The 23,959-nt window shown below is 40.2% G+C and overlaps 1 protein-coding gene across 1 annotated transcript; it reads left to right on the top strand.

Annotated features, from left to right (window-relative positions):
- Positions 1-556: 556 nt before the first annotated feature.
- On the top strand, positions 557-23,425 carry ZC3H6 (zinc finger CCCH-type containing 6). Its single transcript, XM_033144974.1, has 12 exons — positions 557-1,052; positions 7,379-7,562; positions 9,613-9,735; positions 12,434-12,671; positions 13,013-13,125; positions 13,944-14,060; positions 15,037-15,148; positions 16,028-16,137; positions 16,963-17,216; positions 17,673-18,142; positions 19,159-19,401; positions 21,077-23,425. The coding sequence occupies exons 1-12, from the start codon at positions 961-963 to the stop codon at positions 22,555-22,557; spliced, it is 3,537 nt and encodes a 1,178-aa protein (XP_033000865.1). The 5' UTR covers positions 557-960; the 3' UTR covers positions 22,558-23,425.
- Positions 23,426-23,959: the final 534 nt, after the last annotated feature.

The raw sequence follows: 23,959 nt of genomic DNA, 5'->3' as shown, positions 1-23,959 counted from the left end.
TTCCACTTTTGCATTTCGAACGCGCCCTGGATAGGCAGCAAGCCTGCCCAATGAGCGCCTCCCTGTCTATCCGCGCGGGCCAATGCTGAGAAGGGAAGCCCCCCTAAGCTGGGCGATGACGACAGCGGCGGGGCGCAGCAGAGCGCGTGGCCAAGCCCTCGCCTCGATCGCGGGCGATCCCGTGAGGCGCCAACAGAGAAGCTCGGCTGCCCCTCCCCCCTCCCTTTTCCCGCCACCTCCTGCTCCTCCTCTGCTCGGCGCCATTTTGTGAGCGCGTCCCACCTCCCCTCCCTCCTCCCCCACCCGCTCCCCTCCCCACCATCCCGTTCCGCCGCGCGCCATTTCTCTTCCCACGCGCTCTCTTCCCCGTCTTGCTCTTTCTCTGTGGCAAAGCGACCGGGCGCCATGTTTGTAAGGAAGACATAACCAGACCAGCCTACTCCTCCTCCTCCTTTGCGGCCAACGGCACCTCTTCCCCATCCCCTCCGCCCTCACCGACCGACCCACCACTCTCTCCTCTTCCTGTGGTGCGTGTGTGTTGCCTGTTGTTAACCCCCCCACCCCCTTTTATTTTATTTTATTTTATTTTTTGAAATTTGTGGCCAGCCTCGCCCGGCCCAGAGCGACCGTTAAAAGCGCCCTTGTCTGGGGGCCGCGCGCGCGCGTGTGTGTTTGCGTGTGTCCCCGTGCCCACCCTTCCCGTCACTCAGTAAAAAACCGTGAGTGGAAATCTTCGCTGCTTCTTGCTGAGGTGGTGGGGGGGACCCCCACGCGGTCCTCCTCCGGCCGCCGCCGCTTCTGCGTATATTCGTGTGTGTGTGTGTGTGTGTGGTGTGTGTGTGCCTAGTGTCTCCTCCTCCCTCCTCTTTCCTCTCCCAACGCCCCACCACGGGCAGCAGTGTCCTGCCTTCCTCCTCCTCCTTCCTCCTCCTCCCTGCACACACAGCCAGAGCCAGCACAATGGCCTTTGAAAGCCTGTTCTCCAAGCCCCCAAACCCAGTTCTTGACCAAAACATGCCCGACTCTGACAGGCAACATGCAGGGGACGAAAGGTCGAGTAACGTTCTTCTCTCTCTCTCTCTCTCTTTTCTTTTTTCTTTCTCTCCGCTTCTCAATGGTGATAATAACTAAGAATGTGAGATGATGGTCGTGGTAATAATGATGATGATAATGATAGTGATGATGTCTTAAATGTACCTAGGTGGGTTTTTTATTTTTTTATTTAAAATGTATGTAACATTGTACTGGGGAGGGGAGTCACCTTCAGCCTGAGGGAGGGGGGTGTTCTTAATACAGGAACAAGGATGTGTTTTGAGGAGGGGTTTTTTTTTGTCTCTTCAAGGTGCATTTTGCATGCATTCCCCCCCCTCACATTTCATTATCTTTTTAAACAATCCCATCTTTTCATAAAATGCACTTTACATTGGGTGTCTGTATAATGTCACTGTTGTTCTTATCCTTATCCCTTACTGCCATTTGAAATCAAAGAGTGCGTTTCTCTCCCCCCCCCCTTTATACATGGAGCTACATGTAAATGTTTACACCTTACACATTTAACTGGATCTCTTTTTGTGCAGGTGAAGTTCTGTTGGATTTTATCTTTTCCACCTTTCAATCCCTTTGAGCCAACACACCAGAGGGTTCCTCCCCCCCTCTGGTTGAGGTCTTGTGCCTTGCTCTGTTTTCTCCAGCCTCTTGTTTTCATAAGATCTGGCTCTTCTCAGTTGGTTAAAAAAAGGGGGAACCTCTCTGAAATTATTGATCTGTCATTCACCAACATGCAGTCAAATCTTGTTCCTTAGAACACGATTTGTAATTGTATTCCCCATAACAGCAAGCCTACCCATGGTCCACATTCCCCAACAACCATGTACAATACTGGTTTATCAAAGTGGTACAAAACATAACATAACCCCTAATTCATGTAGTAGCATTGTAGGTTGTATACTGCTTTCATCTTTTATAAGCCAGGATACAGAGACAAATGGCAATTAAAATGACTTGGACAGAGCTACAGTGAATCGGACTGGGCCTTGTGTCTCAGATCTACATATCGGCAGTCCTTCATAGCTGTAGCAGTTTAAAATGTTAATGAAACAGTTTGTACTGCAAAGGATACTATCTGGTGCAGTATTGTTACTTTTAACGTCATGAATGCAGCATGAGTTGTCCAGCAAATATTATTTAAAGGAAAGACTTGCACATTACTGAATTATTAATAGACCTGGAGCTAATTATCCTATGAGTTCTTAAGAGATATTACTCTTTTGAAAGGGGAACTAATAAGGGAAATCAAAGATTACTACATCATGCAATGTGTTCTCGTAGACATTTAAAAACAAAAAGTATGTCAGAAAAGCAAGTGACTCTCAAATCTATTGACTAGCAAATCTTCTGAGGTACATTGGAATTGTACTAAGTAGTTTAAGCACAGCCAAAGCCTGTATAGCTTTGCAGACATTGCAGCTCCTAATGAACTAATTCCCCTGCTAGCCTATCAAATCTCTGAATGTTTTTTGTTTCTTTCTAACTCCCAATAATAAATTAGACCTTTTTATAGGTAGATAACTTTAATATTGGATTTCCTGAATTGTTATTGGAAAAACAAGAAACACAAGAGTTGTGATTCCTTGTTTTGCAGCAGTAGCAGATACTCTTTCTGCAGAATCTCAGAAACAGGTTGCAAAACAAGAGGGAAAGTCTACATGGAGAAATTTAAAATACAATGGGAATTCATTTTCCTTAGTTCTTTGGTGCCATACTTGAAAGCAAATAGAGATAGGGCTGCTACTTTTGAATTGAAGATATCTTTTGTTTTGTTTTGACATAAGGCATCTGGGACAAGGAACTCTGCAAATGTTTAGCAGATGCTTCCATTCTAGTCCTTGGAGGCCCAACTGCCCATTTTACTGCCCCACTTATTGCGCTGAGTGTAACTGACTATGTGCAGCAGATAGAAAAGGAGGGTGTTTGAAATGTTGAGTGTTGGAGCCTTAGAATTTGCTAGAATAAATAATATATAGTTAAATGGGAACACTTCGTGCCTATGAACTTGTTATTGTACACCAGTAGTACTATTCTTAATGTATATCAGAGCTAAAACTTAAAGTTTTCTCTTTTCACTATAACTTATCACAGCACTGTTGGACAGAATTAGATTCCACTGTATATAAGAGCCAGATCTCTTTCTGTTTATAGCTAGATTAATCTAATTTATAAGCATTGATCACATCAGTGGTAGCCAACATGGTGTCTTCCGAATGCTTTGGACTACAACTGCCATAATCCCTGATCATTGACCATGCTGGCTGGAGATAGGAGTTGTCCAAACATATAGAAAGCACCATGATGAATACCCTTGCTTCACATTAAGAAAATACTAATAGAGCTGTTTTCTCATTTTGTGCTCTTAGATTCCTCCCCCCTTGCATTAATGAAAACATTTTAACTGCATATTTAAAGGCTTAGATTTTTCATCTCACATTAAATTTTAACTTGAATATACTAGATTTGTAGATCTGTGGAGTTTAGTTAACAGGGAAGCAAGTAAAGGTGTGTACAGTGGTACCTTGGTTTATGAACTTAATCCACTCCGGAAGTCCGTTCTTAAACCAAACTGTTCTTAAACCAAGGTGTGCTTTCCCATAGCAATGGGGGACTCAATTTACAAATGGAACACACTCAACAGGAAGCGAAACGTGTTCTGCTTCCAAGGCAAAGTTCACAAACCAAAACACCTACTTCCAGGTTTACAGCGTTCTTACTCCAAGTTGTTCATAATCTAAGCTGTTCTTAAACCAAGCTACCACTGTATATGGCAAAAGTGCATATTTCAAATACAGTTTCTGCATAACTAAGATGGTGGAATGTTAATAGTTACAAAATTACACCAACCCACATTCCTGAGGCTAACTGATAAACATTTGATTATTAAACTGAATATATGTTTATGGCACATTGCATAATTAGTAGATGCCACATAAGTCATTTAATTTAAACCTTCAGCATTGAGACCACCCGTGGTATCCAAATGCTGAAACCCTCCAAAGGAGGAGACTTTTTCTGTTTTCTAATCAGTTCCTTAGCTATTTATCCTTGTGTGTATAGTCCTTGTTTATGTCTAATACAATACACTGCCTTTGTTGAATTTAATTTTATGTTTTTCACTGAGCTCAAGATTATCAAGTTGTGTGTGTGTACTTAGATGATTTTGGGGGTGTCAGTGTTAAGACATTCAGTGTTTTGCAACTACATCTCCCAAGTACTTTTTAACTATTCCCCATGGCAAGCTGTGGCAATACAAGATGCCCAAAAGAATTGTGTCCCCAACAGTTGTAGTTGGCTTTTGCTACATACTTAGTCAACATTTCCCAATTGTTGAATTGTAGACATAGTTTTTTCAAGTAACATTTCATGAGAAAGCTGAACAATAGCAGCTTGAGGTCCAGAAACAAGTTCACCACTTCATCTTCTGTTTGAATAAACTTGATCAGAGGCCTTTGATACAAAACGGTGTTTCCGTGCGCTGCTCTGGTTCGCCAGAAGCGGCTTTGTCATGCTGGCCACATGACCCGGAAGCTGTACGCCGGCTCCCTTGGCCAGTAACGCGAGATGAGCACCGCAACCCCAGAGTCGGACACAACTGGACCTAATGGTCAGGGGTCCCTTTACCTTTAACCCAACCAATGTACAGTCATACCTCGAGTTGCGTACGCTCCATGTTGTGTACGTTTGACTTACGGACCTCTGTGACCCGGAAGTCCTCCCTGGGGCGCACAGGTGCGCAGATGCGTTCTGCACACTTCACGCATGCGCAGAAGCGCAAAAACGCGCAAACCTCCGGGTTTGGGGAGGCGTTCGTGTTAAGCACACCCATGTTATGTAGCACGATCCAGAACGGATCGTGTGTATAACACGGGGTACCACTGTACTGAACAAATGGTTTCCTATATGTCCTGTTACACTTAAAATTGGTTGAGATTTCTGTGTTGATTATTTTTTCTGGGCATATATGTAGTTGGTCTTTGTAGATTTTACCAGAGCCTGAAATAAATGCTTTGATTTCTTTGATCAATCATTGACAATTCTACCCAGAGGCTAATTGCAATCATGCTGTCATTCACTATGGCAGAGGAATCTCACCCTGTACATGCTATGAGGCATTCTGGTACATAAGAAGAGCCTCCTGCAGGGCCAGGCCAGTGGCCCACCCCACCCAGCCACCTTAGCGTTCACAGTGTCCAGCCAGATGTCCCCATGGAAGACCCTAAGAGCAGGATCCATGCACAAGGGCACTTTCTCCCTGCAGCTTCCAGCAACTGGGATTCATCCTATGCCCTTTTAAAATGTGGGTTTTTTGAGGGGGTGGGTTATTGGGCTGTTGTTTTTATTTTGATTATATACTGGTTTTATATTCTGATTTTGTTCTGTAAACTGCCCTGAGACCTCCAGGTATAGAGCGGTATATAAATTCAATTAATAATAATAATAATAATGTTAAGCATTGTCACATGCACCTTAAGCCAGGGTTAAATCCCTCCCTCCTACACCTCACTGATCAGCAGCTGTTAACCTTAATGTAGACATTTTTTATTAAAAAAAATAAGAGATCATACTAAATTTGTGAGATGTGTTTTGCTTTAGTTTCCTTCAAACACAAGTAGCCTATTTTGAGAAGAGTTTAACTTCAGTACTTTATTAGAGCCTTCCTTTTTAACTGATGTCCTACACCACTTAACATAACATCACTTTTCTTGCATAGTTCATTGTTTCTATAGTACAAAGTGCATCTCAATTATGAAATTCATTTACACTTGCAATAACCCTGTAAAGTAAATTAACCAGAAAATAATTATTTGTGCAAGGCTAGAAGTACAGGACTTAGAAAACAGATTTTCATGCTCTGTATTAAGGACAGTTAAGATTATTATTCCTAACAAATTGTATATGTTATTATTTTAAATTGTATATCGTACATTTTCACTACTAAACTAAACATTGCTGTCACATGTGATTAGTGTTATCATAGTAAATCAATACTAAACAGTGTTCCCATATGAACCTGCCTGATAGTTAAGATATGCAATAGAACCGTCTTTTCCAGGGGCCCTTCATAAGTGACTCAGGATGAGGCCTCACTTCACTAAGCAAGTGAAGGAGGCATCTACACTAGCATCATTTAGTTCAGAACTACTATATTCACCTGGGCAATTAATGTTTAAGTTTTGTTTTTATTGCTTTGTAATAGATCTAGCTGCTTTATTGGTTTTGTCAGCTTTTCATGTCTTGGTTTATTTATTAATGTATTAATAGTTTTTAGGTTTATGTTTTTATGCATTTCATAGTGGTGAGCTTTGGGAACTTTAAAATCAAAAGTGATTTTAGTATTCATTAGAGATGTGAAGGCCCGGGAAAAAAAAAACAGAAAAAATTGGGGGGGGGGAACAGTTTTTCCCCATTTTTTAGCCTGAAGCCTTTTTTGTTTTTTTCCGAAAAAAATGAAAAAAATGTTTCAATCTGAGCAAACATTCAGTTTTTAGAAGTCCATAATAACTGTGATAATGACAGACACAACAGAGTAGATGCAGAAGCAGAGACTGAAACTGATACTGATAATTAAAGCTCAGAAAATGATTCTGATTAAATTTCATGCCCATTCATTGAAATTTATTCCCACTTCCTTCTTTAGTTCTTTTTATGAGAATGTTTTTTTTTTTTTAAATACTGTGGAGAGGAAATATGAATAATTGTTCTGGATTTTTAAAAATTGTTTTGTGGAGTTTTTTTTTTTGTTGTTGTTCCACATAAACTAGTAAACAGTTCAGGAGATTGTTGCTTCATTTGTTACAAATACAAATAAATATTATTTTAAAAGTAAATTCTGTTTGTAATATTTGTTTGGATACACTATATTTTTTAATATGCTAGTTGTGATCATTTTATGCCCGTTAAAATTGTCCATAGTTATATTTTATGTTTCTAAAGTAACAGAATGACTTTCAATCTGGAATAGAAAAAAGAAGTGCTAATGTAGCATTTTTTTTCAAATTTTCTGAAAATTTGCGTTTTTCCCAGGAAAAAACCAGGTTTTTTTCCAAGCTTCAAAATTTCACATCTCTAGTACAGTATTCATTAAAATGCCTATAATTTTAAGGTAGTAAAACTGAAGCTATGTAATCCTTGCATGCCGCTGTTTCTTAAAATGCAAACTATACTAGATACTACTATAGGGTGAGTGTGTGTAAATGTTATGTAATTGTTGTGGTTGTTGGATAAATAAGCATGAGAGAGGATTGTACTATTACTGTCAACTATACCCTCTTTAAAAAAATATTTCTAATTCATATTGAATCTAAACTATTGTGACCTTATAAAACAGGGAGGATGGTGAACTCGAAGATGGTGAAATAGATGATGCTGGATTTGAAGAGGATAAGGAAGAACAAGATGCAAAGGTTGAAGATAAACAGAAAAATGAAAAAACCCATAGAAAATCCCGCAAGAAACGCAAAAAAGAAAAAGATAAGAAAAAATCAAAAAGGAGAAGACGAGATAAACACAAGGTTAGAATTATTAGTCAATATTCTTTGCAACTCTAGTAATTATTTTTCCTTTACTCAAAGTAGTGTTAAAATAAATTAAGAAATATTGTTTATTTATTAAATTTGTATTCTGTTTGCCATGTCTAGAGTGGCAAACATCGAAAATATTTAAACAGTACAATTTAAATAGAATAAAAACATATTTAAAACACTAAAACAATTTAAGAAAATTTAAAAATAATCACATAGCATCACAGTTTTTAATTTTACAGTTGCCATGACCATTATCTACAGTCATCAAATGCCTGGGTAAACAAAAATATTTTAAAGTTTCTCCTGAAAGTCAATAATGAGGGAGAAAGGCACACCTCACCAGGGAGGGCATTCTGCAAATGGGAACCACCACCACCAATAAAGCCCTGTAATAAGTGAGCACCAACTGGTTCTGTACAGATTATAATGTGCCAAAGACTATTGGCCTACTAAATCATTATTTGCTGTGTCCAACATTCCTTACATCACATGTGAGCTGAGAGGTGTGCCAAATAATGCAATGCAATGTTTGCCTGTGGTCTAGTGCATACAGCTAAAGTACAAGCTACCTTAGTTATTATTGGTAACAAATTAGCCCTCATGGGGATTTGAATTGTATGCCACTTCCCCACAATCTGCTTCTCTTCCAACTGACTTTACTGTAGCATTTTAAATACAATATATATACAGTGGTACCCCGCAAGACGAATGCCTCGCACAACGAAAAACTCGCAAAACGAAAGGGTTTTGCGAGTTTTTAGTTGACTCGCGAGACGAATTCGTCTATGGCTGTTTTTCGCAAGACGAATTCGTCTGGCGAGGTACCACTGTGAGCCGCCGGAGCCGCGTTTTAAGGCTGCAGCGAGCGCTGCAGCTTTAAAACGCGGCATCGCGCCATAGCTAAAAAGGCTTACCTTTTGGCTCCGGTGTGTGGGGGGGTGTTTTCCGCGTCGTGTCCGCCATTTTGGATCGACTCAGACATGCGCAGTCGATCCAAAATGGCGGGCGCGACGCGGAAAACACCCCCCCACACACACCGGAGCCAAAAGGTAAGCCCTCCCGACCGGCACGGCGCCGCGTTTTAAGGCTCCAGCGAGCGCTGCAGCTTTAAAACGCGGCGTCGCGCCGCAGCTAAAAAGGCTTACCTTTTGGCTCCGGTGGTGGGGGGGTGTTTTCTGCATCGTGCCCGCCATTTTGGATCGACTCAGACATGCGCAGTCGATCCAAAATGGCGGGCGCGACGCGGAAAACACCCCCCCACACACCGGAGCCAAAAGGTAAGCCCTCCCAACCGGCACGGCACTGCGTTTTAAGGCTCCAGCGAGCGCTGCAGCTTTAAAACGCGGCGTCGCGCCGCAGCTAAAAAGGCTTACCTTTTGGCTCCGGTGTGGGGGGGTGTTTTCCGCGTCGCGCCCGCCATTTTGGATCGACTGCGCATGTCTGAGTCGATCCAAAATGGCGGACGCGACGCAGAAAACACCCCCACCACCACCGGAGCCAAAAGGTAAGCCTTTTTAGCTGCGGCGCGACACCGCGTTTTAAAGCTGCAGCGCTCGCCGGAGCCTTAAAACGCGGCGCCGTGCCGGTCGGGAGGGGCGCGGCTTACCTTTTGGCTCCGGTGGGGGGGTGTTTTCCGCGTCGCGTCCGCCATTTTGGATCGACTGCGCATGTCTGAGTCGATCCAAAATGGCGGACGTGACTCGGAACCCCCCCCCCACCGGAGCCAAAAGGTAAGCCTTTTTAGCTACGGCGCATTTTAAAGCTGCAGCGGGCGAACAGTTCGCTCGCTGCAGCCTTAAAATGCGGCGCCGCGCGGCTCCGGTGCCGGCCGGCGCCCCTTCCGACCGGCGCTCCCTGACTTTTTTCCCATAGGAACGCATTAATTAAATTTTAATGCGTTCCTATGGGAAGCGGTGCCTCGCAAGACGAAATTTCTGCAAGACGAAAAGTCTTGCGGAACGAATTAATTTCGTCTTGCGAGGTACCACTGTAGTTCATATGCCTACATTATACAAATGAAATAATTCTTGTTTTTCAGCATAATTCCCCCTCTAGCAATGACAGTTCTGACTATAGCATTGATTCTGATGCCGAACGAACAGAAAGATCCCATAAGAAAGGATCTGGTTTCTACAGAGATTATGAGACTTCATTCATTCAGGTACAGCTTTCAAAATGTTCATTCCATCCAAAGTTATATATCATGCTGATTTCCTGGCTTGTTACCATTTTTTGGTGATATGGGGGCAACAGAGGGCAGCATTTTCCCTGGTTACTTGTTAGTAAAGTTTCCAGTCAGAATGAAGCAATTTTTATCCTCCTTTTCTGACTGAGTATGAAAGCCTTCCATTTACTTTTCAGTAGCTTCAAAAGTGAGTTTTACTGGGGCCATGAGTTTCTTTTTTGCCTCTGCCATATTTATTCAAAGAAACCAGAGATTATTAAAGTAGCATATGTCTTTGCCTTGACTGCCATTGAGATTTTCATTGTAGGAGTTTTGTGCAGTGTTTCAGTATTCTTCAAAGGATCAGTAACAGGCATTCCTTACAGGGGAGTAGTATCACTTCGTTCTCTGTTACGAAAGCTTCTTCTAGATTCATATGTAAGGAGGACATATGAGTAACTTGGTTGAAGTAATCTCTCCCAGAAGTAAAAATGATTTCGCCCTATGAGGGCTCTTGCTTTCCATCCAAAACCTCCTTCCATTATTTGAATAAAACAAGACTTTGTTGGGTTTTTCTTGGCTTCATGTCTTCCTGAATGAAGGAGCATATGGTTTCTCTTGACTAGTCTTAACAGTTGCTCTGGGAGAAGATAAATGTCCATTCAGAACCACAAACAATTTTATTTCTGCTTTACTTATAAAATCAGTAGTAATTTCATACTATCTGGAGTTTAAGGGAGCACAGCCTTATATGGATATTTATTTATTTATTTGAATTTTTTTATTACAGACAAAACATTGAAACAAACAAATAAAGCAATATAAAACAATCAACACATTCCAAAGATCATGTTGAGGGAGACAATACATAAGTTAACTGAGCATCCTCATTCCACACTTCCAAAATAATATATCTAAAATTATTAAAATTAAAGGTGCTGACAGAATGAAGCCTAACTTCAAAACATCATTTATATCACATAAAAGGTTTTTAATATGGCTTTCAACCAATTCAAATTGAAAATTCATAAGGCGAACCCCAGAAAGGGAAGATAAATATTCCAGACATAGAGCAGGGAACCAACTCCCATCAGCCCCAGCCAGCATGGGGAGTGGTGGTCAAAGATGGTAGAGTTGTAGTTTACCATATCTATAGGGCCACAGGTTCCTCAACCCTGCAAAATTTTCTACTAGCATAGTGTTACTAATCATAAATTTATTCACAAGATTGGATGTTCTACATCTAGAAAAGGGGTGAAAGTGGCATAAGAATTGCTTCACTCTGACTGCCAGAAAATGGGATGCAGTATCTTCATGCTACAGAAAATAAGTAAGAAGTTTTTCACTTGAATCTAGTAGTTCTCATTGGAGAAATAATTAATGCTAACTGTATTATATGCTTATGTTTCAGCATGTCTTCATAAATTTCTCTGCAAGCAATGAAGACAGTTGATCTTGCAAAAAATCTTTCCTTTGTGCTCCATTTACTCTACTAAAATTGAATAATAAAAATGTTAATTTGCAGAATTTCGACTTATTGCAGAATTTCACTTTTGCGGGGAGCTGAATTTGTGTTGACTTGGCACACACTTAATTGTGTGTGTCCTTTTTTGGCAGGGTAGTCTTGATTCTGCCCATGCGTCTGTGGTGTTTGTTACAACTTCAACTTAAAAACATAAGAAAATGATGTCCTTAGAATTATTATTTTTTCTTTATTATTGCTCAGCTCATTGCAACAGGATGATACAAGTAACTTGTTCAATAAAGTCATGTGTCTTTCACCACAAAATGAACTATTTATAGAATAACACCTGTAAAAAGAGTGTGAGCTGCTGCGGGGGAGGAGAAGCTGTTAATTCTGCTTCTCCTTTCATCTATCTCCAGTATTTGCATATACATGCTTGGCTTAGCAAATAGGTAGTGCCAAAGTTTCTGCTAAAAACAGTTATTTCTACTTTATGTGATTTCCAGACAAATTTTGGAAGAAATAGAAACTTAGTGAACCATTTATATTCTCCACTTCACCAGGGAGTCTTTCAAGATCAGTATTTGTTGCTCTCCATGGAACAATGGTTTGAGGGGACAGAAAGCTCTCCTAGAGTTTGGAGACACAACACCCATAGCCAAGTGAACAGATCTGTGTTCATCCCATCAACTCTCCATCTATCTATGGATAATCAAGCACTACAGTGGTACCTCTGGTTACGTACTTAATTTGTTCCGGAGGTCCGTTCTTAACCTGAAACTGTTCTTAACCTGAAGCACCACTTTAGCTAATGGGACCTGCCGCTGCGCCGCCAGAGCACGATTTCTGTTCTTATCCTGAAGCAAAGTTCTTAACCTGAAGCATTATTTCTGGGTTAGCGGAGTATGTAACCTGAAGCGTATGTAACCCGAGGTACCATTGTATAGGCATCTTTGCACTGTTTCCAATTTGCAACTGCACTACACATTAAATGACTTGCAAATATCAACCCTAATTCAGCATAGACAAGTACACATGAACACCAATAAAATGTTATGTTTTCTTTGTAGAGAAAATAGTGAGAGGTCATATGCTTTCCCTATACAGAGTGCCAAGTTCAGTTCCGACATCTGTAGTTAAGCTATATCTTGGAGAGCTGTTGGTGAATAGTGTAGGGGGTGTTAGGGCCGAATCCTAATGGTTTTCTAATTAACATTCTCTTTTGTCCAGCATGGGCATATTTCAGGAAAATACACCCCTTCACAGAAGTTACAGCATAATAAAAAGTCAAAAAACAAAGATTATGATAATTACAGTGATGATTTTGTCTACATTGAGGATGAAAAAGAGGATTTTGCTGACCAGTTAAAACAGTATAGACAAGCTAAAGAAACTTCAAATGCTGATTTAGATGCTCCAATTTCAAAAGAATCTATGAAAAAACAAGGAATGAAAGGGATTCAGAAAGGTAAGGCATTGGTCTAATGCTAGCTTACTTTGTGTTAGAAACCCCTATGCATAATTACAGCATTTAGAGCGAAATAGTGTTCAGAACGAGTGTTTTCCATTGAATGGCCTGGAATGAAACTTTTTGGGGCCAAGTTGCAAATTCACTGTTTTGGAAGCTAGAGTTAAAATGCTATTTTATAATTTTAGAAATGACCTTTAAAAAACACTATAGTTCTGACCTGGTATGTATACCTTATGTGACCTCTTCACTCTGCAGAAAATTACAGGTGGTATGTATGTATATTTTTCTCTCAGGTCAGAACCTTTATGCTGAAATGTGTTGGATGTTTTTGTTTTTAGGTGCTACACAGACAAGCAATAGTTACGGTATTGGCCGAGGGCGTGGCATGCAGAAAAAATTGAAACGCAAAGATCGTGGAAGGGGAAGAGGGATCAATAAAGGTCCTGAAGAGGTAAGTGGAATCGAAGTGGTTTAAGTTATGTTAAAACTTGGGATTTCTGTTTAGGTTGCTTTGGATAATTTAGAATACCGCATTTACTCGAATCTAATGCTCACCTTTTTTGGCTAAATTATGTTGCAAAAATTAAGGTGCACATTAGGTTTAATGGCACATTTACATTCACCAGCAAATACTTTTTTTGGTTTCAATGTTTTGAAAATTGAGGAGCACATTAGATTCGATGGTACATTAGACTCGAGTAAATACGATATTTAATTTAGAATAAGCAGCCCTTCAGTTATGATTACTCTGCATTATGTAGCTTCAGTATTGCAGCCTAAGGACACATGCACTATGAAATGAACTTCTGGTAATGCTAAGGTGGAGGAAGGCGTAGTAACAATTTTGCAGTTTGTAAAAATAATATGACTAAGATAAATAATAGTAGTTGGCAGGTAGCAACATTGGCAAAATTAAAATGATACAGAGAATTAGGGCTAATGAAGTCAGTCAGTAATAGTAAAATGTGTACAGCTTGGGGAACAAGTGAATGAATTGTCAGTCCCATCACCTTCCATCACCACCACTAAAGACAAAGAATGACATGTTCTTCATAGCTTTGTTTCCTCATAAGCAAAATGTCTATACCCAACACTATGCCTAGCATTTACCATAACTAGAATGTCAGTGACCATACCTATTTGTTTGGCCCTAGGCTTTTTGAGAAGCTTGACTAAATCATTTTAGTGTATCATTTGAGTACTGTAACTTTGGATCTTCAGTGACACTTTAGGTAACAATGCATTAAAACAGGATGCTTGTTTTTACAGGAAATAAAGCCTGTTAAGAAATGGCCAACTATGAGTCAGGCATTTATAAATCAGCATACTGTGGAACACAAAGGAAAACAAATCTGTAAATATTTCCTAGAGGCACGATGCATTAAGGTGAATATACAATTGTACTCTTTCTAGAAAGGGTAGGGGGAATGTGTGGGTTTTATTCCAGTTTGCTCAACACATTTTTCTGCCCCCACCCCAACTATTAAGTATTTTTTAAAGTACTAAAAATATATTTAAATTTAAAATATGGGTGTATTTTGTTCAGTCATTTTATTTCTTGTGCAGGATTTATATTTAATGTTGAAAGTGTGTAATATATAAATGGCAGCCATGATCTCCTTTTATTGAAAAAGAAAAGCTTGATTGTACAGTATATAGTAGAATATCTTCTAGTGAGCTATGTAAATTATTGCACAAAGTTGCAGCACTGTGAACAGAGCAGCTTAAATATTTCTACCAGTCAGTTGTATGAGAAAATTCAAAAACTATCTGCATTCTGGCAGACAAGTGTGATACGGCTTTTCCAGTGGTGTCACTTGTTTATAGAAATGACCTCCCCAAAAACTTCATTCGGCTCCCTCCTTGATTTCTTTCAAAGAAGCCCTAAATATTTTTCTTTTCCAATCAGCTTTTGGTTAATTTGGGGTGGCTAGCGTGCTGTGCTGGCCGTGAGAGGTCTAGCCGTGCTATTTTCATCTGCTGTTTGTTGTTGTTGTTTTAATTTAAGAGCAATATTGTTTAGGTAGCTGTGTTGTTTTATTATTTTGCTTTGGTTTTCTACTGTAAGCTGCTTTGGGAAAGGTCTATGGTCGGGAAAGGAATTATAGAAATGACTGGAATAAATACAATTCTCAACAACTGCCATCTGTTTTGTGTCAGTGCAGGTATAGTTTCATGTTCTACTTCGTGCTTTTAATGATTTATTTGCCTTACTAACAACTTCCTCCAACACCACTGGTGGAAAAGAAAAGGAAAAACAATGAACTGTGTTTGATCAAACTTTCTCATACTATCATTGAAAATTCAACTTGAAATACAATAATTCCACATTTGGAGCTAATAACCTCTTTTATGTATACAGGGAGACCAGTGTAAATTTGATCATGATGCAGAAATAGAGAAGAAAAAGGAAATCTGCAAGTTTTATATACAGGGTTATTGTTCCAAAGGAGAGAACTGCATTTACATGCATAATATCCTTTTACAAATAATATCCTAAAGATATTTTGTTTAATATAAGTATGACCTCAAATATATAATGTAAATGATATTTTCAACGTGATACATGATGGGAGATCATGGTCTTTGATATGTCACAGAAAGTGTTATACTTAATATATTGTTTATACTTTGTTGTTAAAACATCAAAAATACAATGCTTACAATTAAAGAGCAGGAGTCCAAAATTTTGACTTTGCTTACAAGTCATGCTTATTATTTGTGATTCCCACTAATTTTTCCCTTTCCTTACTCCTGTGCTATGTTCAAAAGCCACACAGGATGGGAGAGAAACTATTTCTCCTTTCCTCTCCAGAGGCTGGAGGGGTGGGTGATCCCTAGATGATTTGTCTTCTACAAGTTGGACTTTTGCAGAAAGCTTCAGCAGCAACCTGCTGCCACTTCCACCACCTCCTACAAAAGCCTAATAGAAAGGGAAAGAGGCTACTCCATTTTTCCTCAACAAAATGGGCAAGAAAGGAGAGGGTCAGTTCACTCTTTCTGTTGGGTTTTTGCTGGAAGCAACAACGAGGTGCTGCCAGAGCTGTTTGCAAAAGCCTAACTTCATGAGAGAAGCTACATCTCTTTACCCCCATGGAGGACAGGAGAGAAAAAGCAATGTGTTTTCGCTTCCACAAGCAGCAATTTTGCCAAATGGGAAAGTTTTCTGCTGGTAAGCAGGTGAGTAAATTTACAGAAGGCAGAAAATCTGAATCCAAAAGATTAGCTGAGCATGATCCATCCTGTTCAATTAGGAGTTCCCTTTAGGGAGCCCATTAAGCCCACTCTCAAAGTGTTATACTTGTTGTTGTTCAGTCGTGTTATACTTGTTAGAATCCTTAATAAAGGCTCACATGAGTTCCCTTGCAAGTTCTATCATACAGGAGCTAAGTGCTACCACGGTGACAAGTGCAAGTTTTCTCATGATCCACTAACTAAAGAGTCAAAAGAACTCCTTGATAAGGTGAGTAATGCTCCTTTGTATCAACAGAATACACCACATCATACTTGAATATGAAACTGATATTTCAAAAAAGCTGTTTTTCAAAACTAAGAAACATCTGTGGTAACCCACTTTCAAATTGATTTAAACTTCCTGCTTTCTTTTAACCCATTATCACCTTTTCCCTTTAGTTTTCCTCTTCAGGTATTATTCTTTGAATCTCCTAACTGCTTATACTGGTGTAGTGTAGTCTTACAGAAATTGGAAGGTGCACATCACTGCACACTATCCATTAAATCATAGGATCCAAGGGTTCTGGGATTGGCTTGTTGTCTATTGACAGTGTTAGAAAAGATTCTCCTCGAAGTCAACATTTAATTTCTTAGTCATGATCTAGTTGAAACTAGCTGAAATAGTTGTTGCTATTGAGGGAGAAACCATCCAGTTCAGTTCAGTTGAGTTCAGTGTACCAAAGAGTTGAACATTCATTGCAGTGAGCAGATGTGAAGCCAAAAGTTTGAATGGTGGACTGTGCTCCGATTGATCTAAATGTTAGTATATAATGTTCTGAAAACTTGGTTAGGTCTTTATAGGTGCCTTTTTTTAAGAGCTGCACTTCAAAATGGTGTTTGAGGTTACTGTAATTGGGGTATAGTATGTGAGTTATTTTAATCTTGTTTGAACTCCATGGATGCTTTGACTTTTCTATTTCGAAGATTTGTAACCTACCCTGATCCTTCAGGATCAGATCAGATAAAATCCCAGTTAGTGGGTTGTATAGCAGCCACCAGAATGTTACGCAACAGAAACTTTTATAACTCCGGGTATAATTTGTGTGTGTTTTAGGTACTGAATACTGAAGAGGAGCCACAAAACGATGATGAAAAGGAAGTGGAGGAACTTCGGAAACGCGGCATAGTTCCTCTTCCTAAGCCTCCTCCAGGAGTTGGGCTTCTGCCAACCCCACCAGAGCCGTATTCATTTACTGAGGAAGATGCAGAAAACTTTCAGGATCCCTCTGGTGAATTCAAGAAAATCCCATCTCTCTTTGAGATAGTTGTGAAACCCACTGTGGATTTAGCACACAAAATTGGGAAAACGTAGGTATTAGAAGTATAAAAGTTGTGCATGATTTTAATGAGGCATTAAGGAAGTTCAGGAAAATGATGGCATTATAGTAATCTTACAGGACTGGTTAAAAAAAGAAAGTTACATGCACAATGACCCTAGAATATAACAGTGGTGGCAGGCATAGTTTGCCACTTTCAGCTGAAGTGGCAAGTAGTTTCACGCATACCAGTAGAAGGCTGCATTAAGTTTTTTAGGAGAAAGGAGATAAAACTGTATTTATAACCATGCTTAGATCTAGTGTGTCTGAGTGAAATAACACCTTAGTGAAAAAATCGTGCAATTATTGCCTACCTATTTTGATCTAAAATTTGGCCTGTATTTAAAAACTTAATTGAAAAAAAACAAACTGAATGGTAGTGTTCCCTTCTAAGAGAAAGCAAACTAATTTTGACAAAGTGGTATTGACCTAATTTTCTGTCTTGCAGTCCACCAGCATTCTATAATAGCTCATCACCGCCAGGACCAGAGTTTGAAGGAAATGATCCACATATGTATGATGCAGAATTGAGCCCAGGACATAATGGACCAGCAGGACTCCCAGGTTCTCCTGGGCACCCTTGCATAGGTCTAGGAGGGCCGCAGAGTCCACCTTTGCAGCCAGTTCCTCCAGGTTACCTAGGACCACAGGGTCAAGCTGGTGGACCAATGCATGGACAGCAGGGTGGGCCACCTTTGACGCCACCAGGTTCATCATATGGCTGTGCAGTTGCTCAAGAACATATGGCAAACATGCCCAGAGACAATCATTGCCTACCTGGTCCACCATATCAGCAAATCCCCGGTGAACGGCTGCCAAATACTTGTTACGAGTCTCTTCAGAATCCAGCCAATTTCTATGATAATTACTATTCACATCAGGCTGTACATAACTTTCAGACAACCAATAACACTGGTGGTAAGTTTTAATGTATAAATTTTACGTCCTTAGTTAGAACTAAACAGTTGTGTCTCTCATGAGAATTTGAGCTGTATTATAACTCAAAATCACCTAGTCTTGACCCTTCTCATTCAAGATTTATAAAAGTATTCCCAAAATACTCATGATTGGGGGGGGTGCATGTGTGTGTGTAGGGGGGGGGAGAACACAGACTCTTGAAGGTGCAGTATGCTTCTGTATACTCTGCACACACCCTCTTCTTGAATTTTTGTATTGGGAGGGGGGGACTCAGGACACCCTAGATCAGATGTGAAGGATAAATTATGCCTTCCCACCCTCCAGGATGCTGCTAACTTTTCCCATAAGCAGCTACTCACTTAGTGCAGGAGTCTCCAGTAGTCTCCATCTCTTCGCCCGACAATCTTCCCCCTGTCCTTTCCTAAGTGCTTGGGGTGCCTTCTAGCAGCAGCATCTAAAACAAGCATTCTGGCCATACCTAGAGGGACACATGGTGGCTTGGATGCTACTTCATAGGGAAAGGCCAGTGGAATGGTGCTGCTTGGGTGCTGCTACTTGAAGACATGCTGAGCACCATTGACCAACCCTCTGCTTCCTCCCACTCTGGGCTTTCCTGCTCTAGAGCAGGTAAGACCAGTTTGGGATAGAGGTTGATGATGTGGCCACACAGCTCCCAGGGGACACCCCTGCCCCTGACTTTCTCCCAACTTTGGAACTAGGGAGGTGGCAAGGACACCACACAACTAGCAGTCCCTGCCCACCTTGCAGCTTAAGCATTGGGAGGAAGGCTTGGTAACTCCATGCTTGCTAGAGGACATTTGCACACTCAGCTGCGTGGAGGATGGTGAGAGGAATCGATGAAGCCCGTTTGCATGTGAGAAAGTAAACCTGTCCTCTAAGCCTCTTAGATGTGCCACCTTGATGGCTTTTATAGAGGTCTCATCAAATTTCTTTGTAATTTCTGTTTAACTTGAGTTGAGCATAAATACTAATTGTTTGTAATACTGTCAATGTAGATGGTGCGTGGCAAGGAGAATTTGCAGATCAACAGCCTCACCACATGTCTTCAGATTCACATAACAGTGGCAATGAATATGAGTCAGACTGTGCCACAGCAGCAGGCCACAATTCAGCTATTAATGTACCAGATTTTCTTCCTGCAATGCAGAAAGCCCTTTTTGTAAGGCTTAGTCAAAAACAACAAGACGATGGAGAGCAAATGAGCAATCAGTGTCAGAGATCACTGAGCAGAGAAGAAGGTATTGTCACATTCTGCACTTTTAAAATAACATGTTGTAACATAGTTGTGTGCCTTTGCCGTTTCCAAATGTTACTGAAGAGTTTAGTTTACTTCCTACTGGTATTTATTTTCCTTGCAACTTTTACTAAAGTTGCTTTCACACATTGCAGAATCCAGTTTGATCCAAGGAAGGGGTACTGGGGCTCACTTACTTACAGTAACAGAGTTGCTTCTTCATTGTAATAATAATACCGGTAATAATAGTAACAATAAATTTTATTATTTATATCCCACCCATCTGGGGGGTTTTCCCCAGCCACTCTGTGTGGGTTACAACATATTGTAGGCCCTCTGCAGGAGGAGGTGCCTGTATTCTGCAAAACCTATAACTGCTTAATGAAATTCTTGTTCCAGTTTCAGCAGCCAAGAAGAAAATTGATTATATAAAAAGGGGTATAAAAGGAAAAAGTACATATTGACAGACATGGCAGAAGTTCATGAGAACAAAGAAATGAAGGTGCAGTCAGTTCTCAGCAGAGCTAGTGTTTTGCTCTGTAAAATGGAATTGAGAGTGGTACTGAGAGGTGAATTATAAATTCAGTCGGACAGGCATTTCTTCTTGAAGCTACTATAGAAGGAGGCAGTGCTTACCCTCTCCCAGTAACATGTCTGAGCTAGATTATTCTGTCCCAGTATCCAGACTTCATTCTCACCCAAGCAGTGTAGCACTGAGCTAAACTTAGATCTGAAAGGTGAGTGACGAGTTAGATTACTGCAATGTATTATATGTAGGGTTGCCTCTGAAGATGATTCAGAAACTTCAGCTAGTGCAGAAGTTTCTGGGGCAAGAGGGTTTGAGCGTATTCAAAGTGCTGTCTTTGATAAAGCATTAAATGAGAAGCATAGCTCAATCAGTGGATGATGAGACTGTTAATCTCAGGTTCAAGCCTCATGTTGGGCAAAAGATTCCTGCATTGCAGGGGTTGGTTGACCCTCGTGGTACTTTCCAACTTCAAAATTCTATGATTCTATGGACTGGCTCAGGACCACAATACCTCAAGGACCGCCTCTCCCTATATGAACTGACCCAGACCCTTCAATCATCATCTGAAGTCCTTCTTTGTGTGCCTCCTCCATGAGAGGTCCAGGGGGTGGCAACATGAGAATGGGCCTTTTCTGCATTGGCTTTTCTGCAGTTTATGGAATGTTCCCCCCAGGGAGGCTTCCCTGGTGGCTTTATTGCATATCTTTGGGTACCAGGCGAAAATGTTTCTCTTTCAACAGGCTTTTGGCTAATTAACATTCTATATCCCTTTAAAGGTGTTTGTGGGAAGAGGGTTATTGCTTTGTTTTTGTTCTTGTTTTTATTATGTATTTTGTGTTCTTATTTTGTATTTTTATGTTGTGAACCTATGATCTTCAAATGAAGGGTGATATACATATTTAATAAATAAAATAAATATCGCTGACATAAGCTAAGAGATGGCAACACACTATGGTTAAATAATTTCCCCCACTCACTTCCTACCATATTTGTCATCCTAATAGGAAATTAGAATTCCTTTCTTTTACATAATCTGGTTTTATTAAAAAGAATTCCTAACACTATTTGGGAAATTCTGTTTTGTTTATCTTAGGATAGAAAATATATACTATGGCTACTGAAATTTGTATGGTGTCTTGTCTTTTTCTAGATGATAATGTAAACTGGTACTCTAGTAGTGAAGAGGAAGAAGGAAGCAGTGTTAAATCAATATTAAAGACCTTAAAGAAACAAAGTGAGACATTAAGGAAACAGCAGCAGCAGCAGGCAGCAGACCAACAGCTTCGTGTTATGCCTACTGACCCAAGACTTGCTAAAGAGCGAGGTCAAGGAAGCCAAGCTGTTGATCCCAGGCTAAGATCAGCTTCAAGATCAAATACTAGAAAACCATCAGAGTCAGGAACCTTGGACCCAAGACTTGCACGAGATCCTAGAATTTTAAAGGGCAGCGAAAGCAGTCATGCTAGCTCATCTGCTAGTGGAGCAAACCCTGGTGTCAAGATTATGCAAAAAGGATTAGAGGAGGAAGAGGAGGATGGAGAACGGGAGCTGAGAGAGAGAGCTTTCTTAATACCATTGGAACCTCTGCCTGGAGTAACACTACGGGATCCAAGATCTCAGCTTAGGCAATTCAGCCATATTAAAATGGACATTGTTCTGAGCAAACCCAACTTTGCTAAGCATATTGTATGGGCTCCTGAAGACTTACTCCCAGTACCTTTGCCGAAACCAGACCCAGTATCCTCAATCAACTTACCCCTTCCTCCACTTATAGCTGACCAACGATTTAATCAATTACGGAATATCAAAAGTGATCCCATCCCAAGTACAATACCATCTGACCCGAGATTAGCAGCAAAAGCAAAAAATAACACACATTTACTAAACAGAAGCGTCTCTTTGGACCACTCTACAGATTCTCATCCTGGTAGCACAAGCAAATTGGGAGACCCTCGCTTGCAGAAAACAATTGATCCCAGACTCCACAGACCATCCAGTACAGACTCTCACCATGCAGTAGTGAAGGACTTTTTGCCTCCAAAGACTGACCCCAGGTTAGCCAAATCCAGCACTGGTACGTCACAGTCCTCAGAAGCTGCAGCCTTTCATTCTGATTCGGATGCATTGCCCCCATATGCACCTAAGCTGTCATCTGCCACTGCTAAACTGGGCACCCCTAGCTCACTATTAAGTGGCATTAGCTTGTATGATCCAAGAAATCACACTCCATCGGATCCCTCTCCAGTTAATTCAGGGGAGAATGGAGAGAGCCTGAAAAAGGGTATTTTGAAAAACGCTGGCCAAAATGAAGCTACGCTCTCAGAAGAACAGTTGCCTCAAAAAACATCCCTGCACATAGAAAAATGCCTGGAAGCATCTGGAGAAGCCATTCCAGATAAAGTGGGCAGTAAATCACAGGCTAAACACTCCAGTGCTGCTCCAGCAGTACACAACCTTCCCATCCAGGCTTTGTCAGGGTTAATCAGACCACAGTACAGTGATCAGAGGCCTGTAAGGCAGCCTGGGCAAATCAGTCAAACGCCAGAAAGTGATCCAAATGGGGAATCCGATGACAAATCACTGAAAGATGTTTTCAAGACTTTTGACCCAACGGCTTCACCTTTTTGTTAGCTGTGTGTTTATTAAGACTTTTTACCATTGTGAATAATGCAGGTTTCTGCAGTTTTGTAACTGATTTACCTCTATGCTTTATTTATTTTTAAATTATAACCAGAAACACATTTGGGCTGCTATTTTCAGAACCACATGCCGTAACACAGTATGCTATAGTGTTTGCCAAGTTGGTATTTTCTATATGATTTTCACATTTCAGGGAGACTAATCATTGATCTGTTTTTTAAATATAAAAATAGGTATATCATGTTAGATTTGAAATAAGCACTTTCATTGTAAATAACCATTAAGGATTCAATTTGAAGACTTGTATATGTGTAATGTGTCTTTTCAAAATCAACATTTAGAGAATGTTTGCCACTTTTGTATGATTGTATAGGTTCAAGCAATATAATGTACATTACTGTGAGAGACACTATTTAAAATGACAATTATCTGATCTATCAAGTCCAACTTACTAAGTAAAATTTAAAAACTGATCTTTTCTGAGCATTGACACAGCATCATTTTTTATTCATGAATTGATATTCATAGCCTAAAAGATACTGTATTACATATTGAGGAACTGAAACATTTTTAAAGTATTTTATTCTATGCTGTATATAGAAGATATTGCAAAGGACACAGCTAAAACATTTCTAAGTAGAAAATTCATAAGTTGTATGTGTAAAAAATGTATTTACTTTTTTCATGTATACATTATTCTCATTTAGTGCTGGCACATCGTGGTGTTCATGTATTCAGTGTATTTTTGTATTCAACTGCTTAATTTGTATTGCTTTTTTGTATTGATATGTAATGACAGTAACATATACTCATGTGTCTGACATTTTTAACAAATTAAAAATGAGTGAAAATCTCTTGACTTTTCATAGACTGCTAAAAGGCTGGGAAATCTGCATTGTAGATTTTATCTACTTTCTCCACCCTCCCTCCTAAGGGGTATATAGTTGTTGGACCACCTGGTCATTTCCTCCTACCCACAATATCCCTGTGTGGTAAGTTAGCCTGAGATATAGCGAGAGTCATGGCTGAGCAGGGGTTTGAACCCATGTCTCCCTACTCTGGTATTATTTCCACTACCTGACATTGTGTGTGTGTGTGTGTGTGTGTGTGTGTGTGTGTGAAGTTGAAGCCATCTGAAACAAACAAGATAAGCATATTGAAAGACAAGGGCAGAGTTGCAACTTTGAGGATAGGCAACAGCTAATCATGTGAATAATTGTGACCATAGCGGTGAGTACATTTGTGCATTGAACTTGGGCACTAAGTCCACAGCAACTATAATGGGCAGACTAAATTATTCTGAGTGTGATGTCCCTTTCCACAAGTTAGAGCATAACCAATGTCAGTAACCTGCTTCTGGCCAGAAACAGCAAAGCATTTAGATTTAGAGCAG

Source organism: Lacerta agilis, chromosome 3 (genome assembly GCF_009819535.1).
Source record: "Lacerta agilis isolate rLacAgi1 chromosome 3, rLacAgi1.pri, whole genome shotgun sequence".
NCBI classification, from domain to species: Eukaryota; Metazoa; Chordata; class Lepidosauria; order Squamata; family Lacertidae; genus Lacerta; species Lacerta agilis.
This window is presented reverse-complemented; position numbering and strand designations above follow the sequence as displayed.